Here is a 13,257-nt window from a genome sequence, read left to right as displayed (position 1 = left end):
ATGAAAAGGAGGACTCACGGTGGAGGGCTTTTCTTTCTCCTATGACTTGTTCTCCTTGACTCCTGCTCTTTTAGTTCATGTATCCTGGTGGTGCTTCTCAGTTGTTCAGTTGTGCCCGACTATTTGCGACCCCATGGACTGCAGCATGCCAGGCTTCCCTGTCTTTCATTGTCTCCTGGAGTTTGCTCACATTCATGTCCATTGAGTCAGTGATGCCATCCAATCATCTTATCCTCTGTCGTCCCCTTCTCCTCCTGCCTTCAATGTTTCCCAGCATCAGGGTCTTTTCCAATGAGTCGTCTCTTCGTATAAGGTGACGACTTTATAGCTTTAAGTATTGGAGCTTTAAGTATTGGAGACTTTAAGCTCTAAGTATTGGAGCTTTAGTTTCAGCATCAATCCTTCCAATGAATATTCAGGACTGATTTCCTTTAGCATTGACTGGTTTGATCTTGCAGTCCAAGGGACTCTCGGGTCTTCTCCAACACCACAGTTCAAAAGCATCAATTCTTTGGTGCTCAGCCTTCTTTATCAGACAGGACTGAGTGACTTTCACTTTCACTTTTCAGTGACTTTCACTTTCTCAGCCTTTATGGTCCAACTCTCACATCTGTACGTAACTACAGGAAAAACCATAGCATTGACTATACAGAGCTTTGTTGGCAAAGTACACCTTCTAATTGCTTTATTCAGCACTCTTCTATACTGTGGGAAGAACGGGAGTAAATGACACATTCTTTTGGTTTATTTTCATAGTTGGCATTTGGCTGCTTCTAAAAGCTATTTATTAAAACCTGCAGTATGCACTTTGGATTATTCTCTAGTTTCAGTCTATGAAAGAATAATTGTTTCCCTCTTTACTGCTTCTCTATTTTCTCCAAGATTTTTCCTGCTATTATGGTCAGTTTGGAGAAGGGTCTAATATTTAGGAGGGTGGAGAGATGAGAAAATCTGGATTTACACTGCTCTTGTTTTTTTTTTTTCCCCAGAAATCTCCATCAGTTTTAAATATGTCTGAATGGTGCTTTTAATTTAGTAGTACTTCAGAAACATCCTAAGCATCTGGAAGTAAATTGCCATGTAGATATAAATTCATGAGGACAGTTGTCTCCTCCAGGTGCCATTCTGAGTTATTTATTTTCTATTTCCCATAATGTGTAAATATTATTGTCAGTGGCTATAATACATGCCTTTCTGTGTGTATGCCTTTATAGAATATATAATGAATCTATGTGTTTTTATCTTTGTTGTGTAAAATAATTAGCTGCTTTAAAAACATTCTGAATCATAAGACTTCTTTCCCAAGAAATTATTGAAGAAAACTATAAAAATATAATACATCACTAATATTTGGCATTTTTACAGCATTTAAGCCTAGAACTATTGATTGTATAGACAAATATCAAGGCACCTTTGCCTCAAAAATGATGAGCTCTGTATCTTGAGAGATATGGTAATTTGTATCCTAGGTTATATTAATTATGCATATTATGTTTTTTTTTTAAGATTCATTGGAAGAATGTGAAGTACAAACTAATCTGAAAATTTGGACAGAACCACTTACTATTGAATTTAAGGAAGATAGTCTATCCTACATGGAAAAATTATGGCTTAAAAAACATAGAAGGTATTTTCTGATTTTTTTTTTTTTGCATTATCAATAAGAAATGTAAAAGCTATTTCTGTTTCTTTCTTGTGTGACATGCTTTTTTTTGTAGCAGTGTTATTTATGTACTTTACATCTGTGTAAATAATTTTAAAGCAATATTAAGTCCCTGTGAAGCTTCTACCATACTGATAAGAATTTTAATTCAATTTATGTATATAATGCATGATTGATTTAGGGTCTGTCTAAGTGAAAATATGTATGTGGGGAAAGAAAGGCACAACTACAGTACATAGTTTTTAAAAAATAGCAAAAATAATGCAATACATGAAAGCTTACTTTGAAAGGTGATTTTTGAGGCTATACTCTTCAGAAACTTTGAAAGTACTTTTAAGTTAACCAGACTTTTAATTTTATAGTTTTATTAATAGTATTCAAATGTATTTTATTCAAAAACTGTATCATTAACTGCACCATTTCATAAATTTTTCGAAAGTTAAACTATTAAATATCAAACCAAAACGATTGGGTACATGTTGGAGTCGTTCATAATTTTACCATGATATAAGAACCATAGCGGGAGGTACCTTTAAAGGCCAGAAGCTTGGTTTGCCCTGTAGCAGTGAGACTCACACTTGCCTGTGAGTCAGCTAGAGACTATGGCAAAGCATAGATTCTTCTTCAGTAGGTATGGGCCAAGCCTGAGATCTTGCATTTCTGAATTTCTAACAGCTCCAATGTGATATTATTATGGATAATGCTAGTCTCTGAACCGCATTTTGGCATGTAAGGTGTTAGAAAACATGTCTAGAATATACCAGAAGAGTGGTTTTCAAACTCTTGTTTCACTTCCAGTAATGCAAAACCATCTCCTGAGATGGCTCCCTCCATCTTTGGAACATTCTGCCTGCTATAATATCTCCTAGTGAACTGTCACTTTTTTCTGATTAGTTGCTAAACTTGGGCCCAATTCTGCCAGTTAAACCAGTTCAGTCCAGTTCAGTTCAGTTCAGTCACTCACTCGTATCTGACTCTTTGTGACCCCATGAATTGCAGCATGCCATGCCTCCCTGTCCATCACCAACTCCCAGAGTTCACTCAAACTCACGTCCATTGAGTCGGTGATGCCATCCAGCCATTTCATCCTCTGTCGTCCCCTTCTCCTCCTGCCCCCAATCCCTCCCAGCATCAGAGTCTTTTCCAATGAGTCAACTCTTCACATGAGGTGGCCAAAGTACTGGAGTTTCAGCTTCAGCATCATTCCTTCCAAAGAAATCCCAGGGCTGATCTCCTTCAGAATGGACTGGTTGGATCTCCTTGCAGTCCAAGGGAGTCTCAAGAGTCTTCTCCAACACCACAGTTCAAAAGCATCAATTCTTCAGTGCTCAGCTTTCTTCACAGTTCAACTCTTACATCCATACATGACCACTGGAAAAACCATAGCCTTGATCTTTGTTGGCAAAGTAATGTCTCTGCTTTTGAATATACTATCTTGGTTGGTCATAACTTTCCTTCCAAGGAGTAAGCATCTTTTAATTTCATGGCTGCAATCACCATCTGCCGTGATTTTGGAGCCCCCAAAAAATAAAGTCTGACACTGTTTCCACTGTTTCCCCATCTATTTCCCATGAAGTGATGGGACCAGATGCCATGATCTTCTTTTTCTGAATGTTGAGCTTTAAGCCAACTTTTTCAGTCTCCTTTTTCACTTTCATCAAGAGGCTTTTTAGTTCCTCTTCACTTTCTGCCGTAAGGGTGGTGTCATCTGCATATCTGACGTTATTGATATTTCTCCCGGCACTCTTGATTCCAGCTTATGCTTCTTCCAGCCCAGCGTTTCTCATGATGTACTTTGCATAGAAGTTAAATAAGCAGGGTGACAATATACAGTACAGACCAAATTGACTTTCTCCTCTTAATGATATCCTTTCCTATTTTAAAATCATATTTAAAATTCACATCATATTTCAAATCATATTTAAATTCATATTTTAAAAATCAGTCTTCATGCCTTTTTTGAAGCTTTTATTTGACAGATTACCATATCCCTTCAACTGTTTTTCATGGATGTATTCCTTTTCTTTCAATTTTCTTATTTTGAAATAAGGCATGCAATTAAGAGTTACAAAGCAGTATGAAGAATTTCTACATATCATCCATTCAGCATTCCCTAATGGCAACATCTTATATAATCACAGCATATATCAATACCAAAAAATTAACACTGGTACAATATGAATCACTAAACTACACACTTTATTTGAATTTCAGCAGTTTTTCACTAACATCCTTATTCTGTTTCAGGAGTCAATTTAGGGTCTCAGAGTGCAGTTTTGTCCTATCTCCTTCTCCATTGCAACTCCTTGCTCTTTCCTTGTCTTGCATGATATGGACATGAGTACTTGTCAGGTGTTTCATAGAATATACTCACTGTGGGTCTGGCTCCTGTTTTTTCATAATAAGATTGAGGTTATACATTTTGAGGAAGAATGAGAGAGGAGGTGCCTTTCTTACTGCATAATATCACATGACTGTACTGTCGGTAGATCTCATCACCAGATTGTTAACCTTGAACACATAGTTGACGTGGTGCTCACCAATATTCTCTGCTATAAAATCACTCTTGCCTTAATACGAATGTCGTGGTCTGTTCATGCTATTAGAATAGCATAGACTGGGTGGCTTATAAAGATGTTTGTTTTTCACAGTTCTTAAGGCTGGGAAGTCCAAGATCAAAGTGCCAGCAGACTTGGTGACTGGGTTGTCTTCTCACTGTGTCCTCAAAGGGCAGAAGGGGTGAGAGGTCTCTCTTGGGTTTCTTTTATAAGGGCACTAATCCCATTCATGAGGCATCTACTGTCTTGAACAAATCGCCCCCCAAATGCTCACCACCTAGTACCATCACCTTGGAGGTTAGAGTTTCAATGTACAAATTTTGTGGGGACACAGACATTCAGAACAGAGCTTTCTGCTCTTGGCCTTCCACAGTTTATGACCTTCCCATTTAAAGAATATTTTCATTCTGTCCCAATAGACTCCAACGTCTTAAGTCGTCTCACTGTCACCTCAAAATTCTACTCTTAATTCTAAAATCTTATCTAAATATCATCTGAATCAGATGCGGGTGAGATTCAATGCATGATTCATTCTGAGATAGACTTCTCTCTAACTGTGAATCTGTGTAATCAAATATGTTCTGTGCTTCTGAGATACAATGGTGGGACAAGCATAGGATAGATATTCCTATTCCAAAGGGAGAAATTGGGAATAAAAAAGGAACAAGTCCTGAGCAAGTCTGAAACCTAACAAGACAATGCTGTTAGACCTTAACTCTTGAGAATTTTCCTTTGTCAGTGCTCTGCTGTCCAGGCCCACTGGGTGGAAAGCCCTCTTCTGGACACACTGAGGCAGTAGTGCTGCCTTGAGCCTGGTGTGGCAAGGGCTGGGCCCCCAAGGTTCCAGGTGGCTCTATCTGTTTTGCCATCCCCATGATTTTGGGTGGCCCCATTCCTCTGATGACTCTGAGATGGGTCACATGGTTGTGATTCCCCTGAACTGGAATTATGACTGTTCTAGTCTGGGATCATAAGGGCAGCCTTACCCTCAGGGTTTTACTGGACATTACTGCATTGGAGATTCTGTGTTATGGGAAGGATTTTTTATTATTTAGTTGCTAAGTTGTGTCTAATTCTGTTGTGACCCCATGGATTGTAGCCCACCAGGCTCCCCTGTTCATGGGATTTCCCAGGCAAGAACGCTGGAGTGAGTTGCTATTTCCTTCTCCAGGGGATTTTCCTGACCCAGGGATTGGATCGAGCCCACATCTCCTGCATTGGTAGTTGAATTATCTACTGGTGAGCCACCTGGGAAACCCAATGGGAGGGATAGCCTTGATAATTTCTGAAGTAACTTCAGGACCACTCTTCCATTTTCTTGGGTAATAGCTCAAGTCTTCTGTTTAGATGAGTGAGTGATCTCCTTGTTAGATGATCCTTTGGACATATACTGGTACTTCCTGTTATACCTTTTTAAATTAATATTTTCATTTCCTTCAAATAAATATCCAGAAGTGGAATAAGTAAATCATATGGTAGTTCTATTCTGTTTTCCATAGCAGGTGCACTGTTTTTCATTCCCACCAACAGGGTATAAGTTTCTTATTTCTCCTTGTCTTCTCCAGCATTTGTTGTTTTCTATTCTTAATGACAATAGCCATTCTAGCAGGTGATATCTCATTGAGATGGTATCTCATTGTGGTTTCAATTTGTGTTTCCCTGATCAGTGATGTTGAGCAACTTTTCATATATCTGTTGGCCATCAGTGTGTCTTGTTTGCAAAAATGTCTATTCAGATTCTCTGCCTATTTTAAATTGGGTTGTTTGTTTGTTTGTTTTTTTGATTGTTGAGTTGTATGAGTCATTTGTGTACTTTCAATGTCAATTCCTTATTAAATATATGATTTACAGATATCTTTTTTCATTTGATAGGTTGTCTTTTCATTTTCATTTCGTCAATGTTTCCTTTGCTGTGCAGAAACTTTTTAGCTTGATGAAGTCCCACTGGTGTAGTTTTCCTTTTTTTCTAGTGGATCTTTTAAATGCTAGGAAAGTTTCATGAAAGGGATCATACAATTTGTATTTACAGTATTTTAAGGATGGATATTATCAATTAGTTGGTATTTCTACTCCAACCCCCCTATTTTAATTATATCTGCTTCTCAGGTCTAGCTGATCATCAGAAGTATGGGGGCAAGTGAAAATGCTGATTTCTCTACCCAACCTCAGACAAATCAGTGTTTTTAAGGATCGTCTGAGGCAAACCTAAAAATCAATGTTTTTAAGGATTGTCTGAGGCTTTGCATTTAAAAAAAGATTTTCTCTGGTGATTCTGAGGCTAACAGGCCTGTAGTGATTCACAGAATAAATTTAGAACACTCATTTCAAGAATGATTTGGTCAGTTTAGTTTCCCCAATGAACTGGTCAATGCTGGGTATATATTTATTTAAATTTAAAAAAAAAGGAGAATCTGGTGAGGTAATCCTATTTTAAAGCATATGTCGTCTTTTATTTATGTGGCATGATCTTTTAGCAGAGCAATGGTGCTAGGGTCTTAATATCCAGAGTGCAGACTTAGTTTGTTCACTAGCTAGTTGTTTGTTCATGGGCAAATCACTTTAATTCTCTTGGTCCACATTTTCTCACCTGCAAAACACTAAGTTTGAAATAGATCTAAGGGGCCCCTTCAGCTCCAGTACTCTATTATCTGGACTGTACAAGGCTTTGGTTCAGAGTTTTGCCCCTAAAATTTGATGTTTTAACTTCATGAAGGAGTATATAGATATTAATACATGTATGTGTATCAATAATTGAATTTTTATAAAGTATTTTCACATAAAACTGGAAAGAGGTTTCCAGTGGCCAGATACCAGTTTGTCTTTGACCTTTACTCTCTAATATTTTCCATCACTTAATTAAATTGTGGATGTAACATGACATGCTCTTCAAATCTGGATAATATATAAATATTTTGGAGTGTACTGACATATACATTGCATATATTGGGAAAATTCACAGTCACAATTTGCCAGGAGATCATTAAATTTTTGGTGTCTTTGCAAATTGTGAGAGAGGCAATATAGCAAAATGATTAAAAACATGGGCTTGGGGAGGCAGACTGCTTGGATTCAAATTCTCTTTGCTGCATTTACTCACTGAATGACTTTGAACAAGTTGGTTAGTTTCTTTGTGCTTCAGTTTTCTCACTAAATTAAGATAATAATAATGCCTATTTAGTATTCCTATTAAGATTCAGTACCCCAAATGGTTTAGAACATAGCTTGGAACATTTTTTTTTTTTAATATTGATGTTACCTGTGGATATTATTAAGAAAGCCCTGACTTTTATATGTGGAACTGCACAAGCATTATATAATCTAGAAGAGATGTGCAGCTACTTACTTTCTCAGTTAAAACGTGACTCCCTTCCCCACTGCTTTGGAATATCCTTTGGGATCAAATGCACAAGACCTCTAAAGATTCCCATGCTTCATTGCCTTGTATGTGAGACAGGCCACATCAGACCTCATTGTTAATTAGGTGAAAGATGCTTCAGCCACAGCACCTCATGTTCATAGAGTGGAAACCTGTTTTATCACCCTGTCGGCTTGGTGGACGTTTAGAAAAATATCTTCAGTTCCCTGTGTGAGATGCAGCACACCTTTGTAAATTAGCTTTTTTAACAGCGTGATGTTTCATGGACTCCATGTGTTTTTTGCAAGAACACTGAATTCTATCATAACTTTGATTTTCATCCTAAACAGAAAAACAGTAGGATATGCAATTAAAAATCTTGTGTGATGTTAATTTGATTTACAAAATTGTTTTAGTAGACTAAGATTATGTTATGCAGTTATGCATTTCTTCTGTAAATTAGAGGTATAGCTATATTTTCCTTATTAATTTTGTAGACTCATTTGTTTGTGAAATAAATTAAGATCTCATCCAAAGAAATTTTAGATAATGTACTTTAGGCTTTTAATTGCTTTTTGTTTTGTAGAACTCCACTGGAGCAACTTCAGAACATGCTACCAGACACCTTCATACCTCAGAGTAAAACCACTAGTGAGGCACAGTGTTCTCAGAATGAAAATGATGAAGATAGTGATGGTAAGTTCAGCCTCGATGAGATATTTTTGAATTTACTGTATCAACTTATATACACTGAGCATTAATCAGCATCTTCTTTTGGTTTCCTTTACTGTATCATTCTCACTACACTGTACACTATTTCTAGATCAGAATGACACACACTCTCCTTCTTATTCTCTAGATGTAGCTTTTATTTTAAATAGCTTCATTTAAAAATTGAATGCTAAATAATTTACTTGAGCTGGGAAAATTGAGAGTATTTATACCTTTGAGTGGCTGCACAGAAGAACATTCTTCCATTGTTGCCTATGTTATTTGAAGATGAATTATCAGGTAAGCTATACTCTGGATGATATTATTTTTAATCTTATTTTCTAGTTGAAGATATCAAGATACAACCCCCAGCTCTTTTTCTTCCAATAGAAGAATTAAACATAGAGAGACCTGAACCATCTCTAAAAATAGTTGAACTGGATGATGTAAGTGCATAATGACCACTCATATTACTTAACAGAGAGGAAATTCACAACACATAAATTATATGTACTTACCAACTACATATTTATTTTTAGCAAGATAATCTTTCATAATTAAGCATAGTTTAATAGTATAAATTTACAAGTGTTTTAACTTAAATATGCTGGTAGGAATACAGCAGACTATTATTTTAATGTAAACAGTAAATTTGTGAGCTAAATTTATATTGTGTCATAGTATGGGAGATAAGAAGATATTTCAATCTTTTAACTTGTAGAGATGGTGTTTAGTGTTTATTTTATTGAGTGGCCAAAAGGTTTGTTCCCAGAAGAGCTTTTTGACCAACCCAGTATTTAGTTTTCTACGTTATCATGCTTTTAAACAAAGATTATTCTCATTATATGATATTTATTTAATAAAATTTTTATGCATTTAGTTTGTTGAATGTCATTTAATACTTTTTATTTAAAGGGAAAAGAGTTTTAAGATTTAATGGATTTAGTATAATAATAACTTGAATATAAGCCTCTGGAAAACACCAAGTAAAATCAGCTGGAGCCAGAGTAAGTCATAGCTCCAGCTCCAGGATGAAAGCATTTCTGACTTTCTCATCCTCTAGTAACAGAATATACCCACTGTCCTCAATATTGCTCTTTCTATGGTTGTCATAGTGAAGAAATACAATAGAGGAAGTACTTTTTGACATACTACTTTCTTCTTTAGGTTAATAGCTTCTGCAGTGTGCATGTGTGTGTGTGTATGCCTAGCAACATATTTATTTCTGCTTTGGATAAATTGAAGATTCTGAACAAATTAACACGTCAGATAAGATCAGATCAGATCAGTCGCTCAGTCGTGTCCGACTCTTTGAGACCCCATGAATCGCAGCACGCCAGGCCTCCCTGTCCATCACCAACTCCCAGAGTTCACTCAGACTCACGTCCATCGAGTCAGTGATGCCATCCAGCCATCTCATCCTCTGTCATCCCCTTCGCCTCCTGTCCCCAATCCCTTCCAGCATCAGAGTCTTTTTCCAATGAGTCAACTATTCACATGAGGTGGCCAAAGTACTGGAGTTTCAGCTTTAGCATTATTCCTTCCAAAGAAATCCCAGGGCTGATCTCCTTCAGAATGGACTGGTTGGATCTCCTTGCAGTCCAAGGGACTCTAAAGAGTCTTCTCCAACACCACAGTTCAAAAGCATCAATTCTTCGGCGCTCAGCCTTCTTCAAAGTCCAACTCTTACATCCATACATGACCACAGGAAAACCATAGCCTTGACTAGACGGACCTTTGTTGGCAAAGTAATGTCTCTGCTTTTGAATATGCTATCTAGGTTGGTCATAACTTTCCTTCCAAGGAGTAAGTATCTTTTAATTTCATGGCTGCAGTCACCATCTGTAGTGATTTTGGAGCCCAGAAAAATAAAGTCTGACACTGTTTCCACTGTTTCCCCATCTATCTCCCATGAAGTGATGGGACCAGATGCCATGATCTTCGTTTTCTGAATGTTGAGCTTTAAGCCAACTTTTTCAGTCTCCACTTTCACTTTCATCAAGAGGCTTTTGAGTTCCTCTTCACTTTCTGCCATAGGGTGGTGTCATCTGCATATCTGAGGTTATTGATATGTCTCCCGGAAATCTTGATTCCAGTTTGTGTTTCTTCCAGTCCAGCTTTTTTCATGATGTACTCTGCATATAAGTTAAATAAACAGGGTGACAATATACAGCCTTGACATACTCCTTTTCCTATTTGGAACCAGTCTGTTGTTCCATGTCCAGTTCTAACTGTTGCTTCCTAACCTGCATACAGATTTCTCAAGAGGCAGATCAGGTGGTCTGGTATTCCCATCTCTTTCAGAATTTTCCACAGTTTATTGTGATCCACACAGTCAAAGGCTTTGGCATAGTCAATACAGCAGAAATAGATGTTTTTCTGGAACTCTCTTGCTTTTTCGATGATCCAGCGGATGTTGGCAATTTGATCTCTGGTTCCTCTGCCTTTTCTAAAACCAGCTTGAACATCAGGAAGTTCACGGTTCACATATTGCTGAAGCCTGGCTTGGAGAACATACATGCATGTATATTTGTGGCTGCTCTTCATTAAATTGTTGCGGCATAGAGTAAGCTTATGACATGCTGGTCAGAAAACTAAAAACATCTACTTGGCACTGAGGGCTTCCCTGGTGGCTCAGTGGTAAAGAATCTGTCTGCAATGCAAGAGACCTGTGTTTGATCCCTGGTTGGAAAGATCCCCTGGAGAAGGAAATAGCAATCCACTCCAGTATTCTTGCCTGGGAAATCCCATGGACAGAGGAGCCTGAACTCCATGAGGTTGCAAAGAGTCAGATACAGCTGAATGACTAACACTCGCACTTCACTTGGCGCTTTGTAGTTACAAAATAAAATCTAAGTTGTTATGTTTGGCTTTGGATATGATAGTAGTCATGATAAGATGAACTATACAGCAAAAGCCCTCAACAATTATCTGTTGAATTTGTTTAGTTCTCTTGGAATTCATGTTCTATGGCATATAGTCAGTGAGTTTATGACATTTTTTGTGAGAATAAAAATTCTCTAAATGCTGTGAATAAGTTAGCTGGTTAATGTATCATAAATTAGCTGAACATACTAATATTATACAACATCCGTTTAAGAAGACTTATGAAGTGGAATTTGAAGAACCAGGAAATGCCGTGCCTTATAAAGTTGAGTTAGCAGATGCAGACAGTTCACAAAGGTAAGATATTTCTAATTCACTTTTGATGCTTATTAAACACTCACAAAAAATTTCCTATCTTTTGAGAAGTTCACAACATAAAAAGCATATGAATTTAATGTTAGAATATATTTTACTTAAGCCATCTTTAAATTTGGGTACAGTATTACTGGGCTTTCCTGGTGGCTCAGTGGTAAAGAATCTGTCTGCAGTGCAGGAGATGCTGGAGACACAGTTTCAAGCTCTGGGTTGGGAAGATCTCCTGCAGAAGGAAATGGCAACCCATTCCACTATTGTTGCTTGGGATATTCCATGGACAGAAGAGCCTGGAGGGCTGTAGTTCATGGGGTTGCAGAGAGTCAGACGTGACTGAGCATAGCACACAATATTACTAATATTTATCAGCATTCAATAATTAGAAAATTATCTATAATCATATGTTTATGCTTTACCTAACATCTGGATTATTTAATAGATGCTTTCAGAATTTAGGAATTGTCATTATTTGAAGTGACAGATACTCTTTGGATTTTGATTACTTCAGTTTGTTATGAACCCTAAATAAAAATGTATACTAATGATTAGGTTGAGAGACAAAAAAAAGCCTCCAAACTATAGATTACTTCTTAGTTAGATTTTACTGTGTGATAAATAAATGAATTATAATGATTCAGGTTGTAACTTTAAAAAAAATTTGTCATTTTGAATGAAAAATAATATCTTGCTGTATCTACTAGTAATATATAAATTATTCCAAGTCCTCTCTGCTGTTGAAACCTTGGCTAGGATTTCAGGTGTTTTGACTGCAAAGTATTAAGTTGGGTAAACAGCAGAATGAAGCTTCTATTAGGTAGCCCCTACACCGATTCTTTGTTTATATGTTCAGATCACCTTAGGCCCCTGTCAGTATTTTGGAACAGCAGTGGGCCTAAGTGATGCCCTTGGACCTGAAAGTATTCTGGCCTGGAGAATTTCATGGACACAGGAGCCTGGCAGGCTACAGTCCATGGGGTCGCAAAGAGTTGAACAGGACTGAGCAACTTTCACTTTCACTTTGGACACATAGACCCAGATATCTAGCAGCAAATGTGCTTTTGGCAGGAGACAACCAGATTCTGGTCAGTAGGTAAGAGGTTTATACTTATACGCACTACTGTAAACCAAGGAAGTACAGCATTTCTACTCTCTAATTTGATTCTTTTATATATTTTATCACAAGCCTTTCCCTTGACCTCCATGTTAGACAAGGCAGAGAGAGTTACTGATTATGGTTTGGCAATAGTTTTGCATATTGGATTTGGAGGTGCCCATAGAGCTTCTTTTCTAGAAAAATCATAAAGGATCATATGTGACACAAAAGAACCTTTTTGGTCAAGCATAATCCATGAGTTTTTATGGTGGTACTATGTAGAGCTTGCAGCTTCCCTGGTGGGCTCAGCAGTAATGAATCAGACTGCAGTGCAGGAGATCAGCTGCCAAACAGGAAATGCCGCTTCCCTCTCTGGGTGGAGTAGATCACCTAGTGAAGGAAATGGCAACCCACTCCAGTATTCTCACCTGGAAAATCCAGTGGACAGAGGAGCCTGGCAGTTACATTCCATGGGGTCACAAAGAGTCAGACACGAATTAGTGACTAACCCACCCACTACCATGTAGAGCTTACATAATATCAAGTATTATTAAATTCAACTCATAGAAAGTGTTGTTCAATTTTAACTATGCTTGTATATGGTAATCATCATTAAAATTGAGATATAAATACCACATAAGGCTTTTGAACCCATATAGTCATGATGAACAAATAAAAA

The 13,257-nt window shown here is 37.4% G+C and overlaps 1 protein-coding gene across 1 annotated transcript in view; it reads left to right on the top strand.

Moving 5' to 3' along the window:
- LOC104989299 (zinc finger B-box domain-containing protein 1-like) overlaps positions 1–13,257 on the top strand; it is a gene marked incomplete at its 5' end in the record, with an annotated part of 69,325 nt that overhangs the window by 21,516 nt on the left and 34,552 nt on the right. Inside the window, 4 exons of the mRNA XM_010840929.1 lie at positions 1,507–1,627; positions 8,163–8,272; positions 8,633–8,733; positions 11,391–11,470. Of these exons, the coding sequence (XP_010839231.1) occupies positions 1,507–1,627; positions 8,163–8,272; positions 8,633–8,733; positions 11,391–11,470 (412 nt within the window). The remainder of the gene's footprint in view (positions 1–1,506; positions 1,628–8,162; positions 8,273–8,632; positions 8,734–11,390; positions 11,471–13,257) is intronic.

Source organism: Bison bison, unplaced genomic scaffold, assembly GCF_000754665.1.
Source record: "Bison bison bison isolate TAMUID 2011002044 unplaced genomic scaffold, Bison_UMD1.0 scf7180017864149, whole genome shotgun sequence".
Lineage (NCBI taxonomy): Eukaryota > Metazoa > Chordata > Mammalia > Artiodactyla > Bovidae > Bison > Bison bison.
Note: the sequence above shows the minus strand (reverse complement) of the source record. Positions and strands in the feature narration are given on the sequence as shown.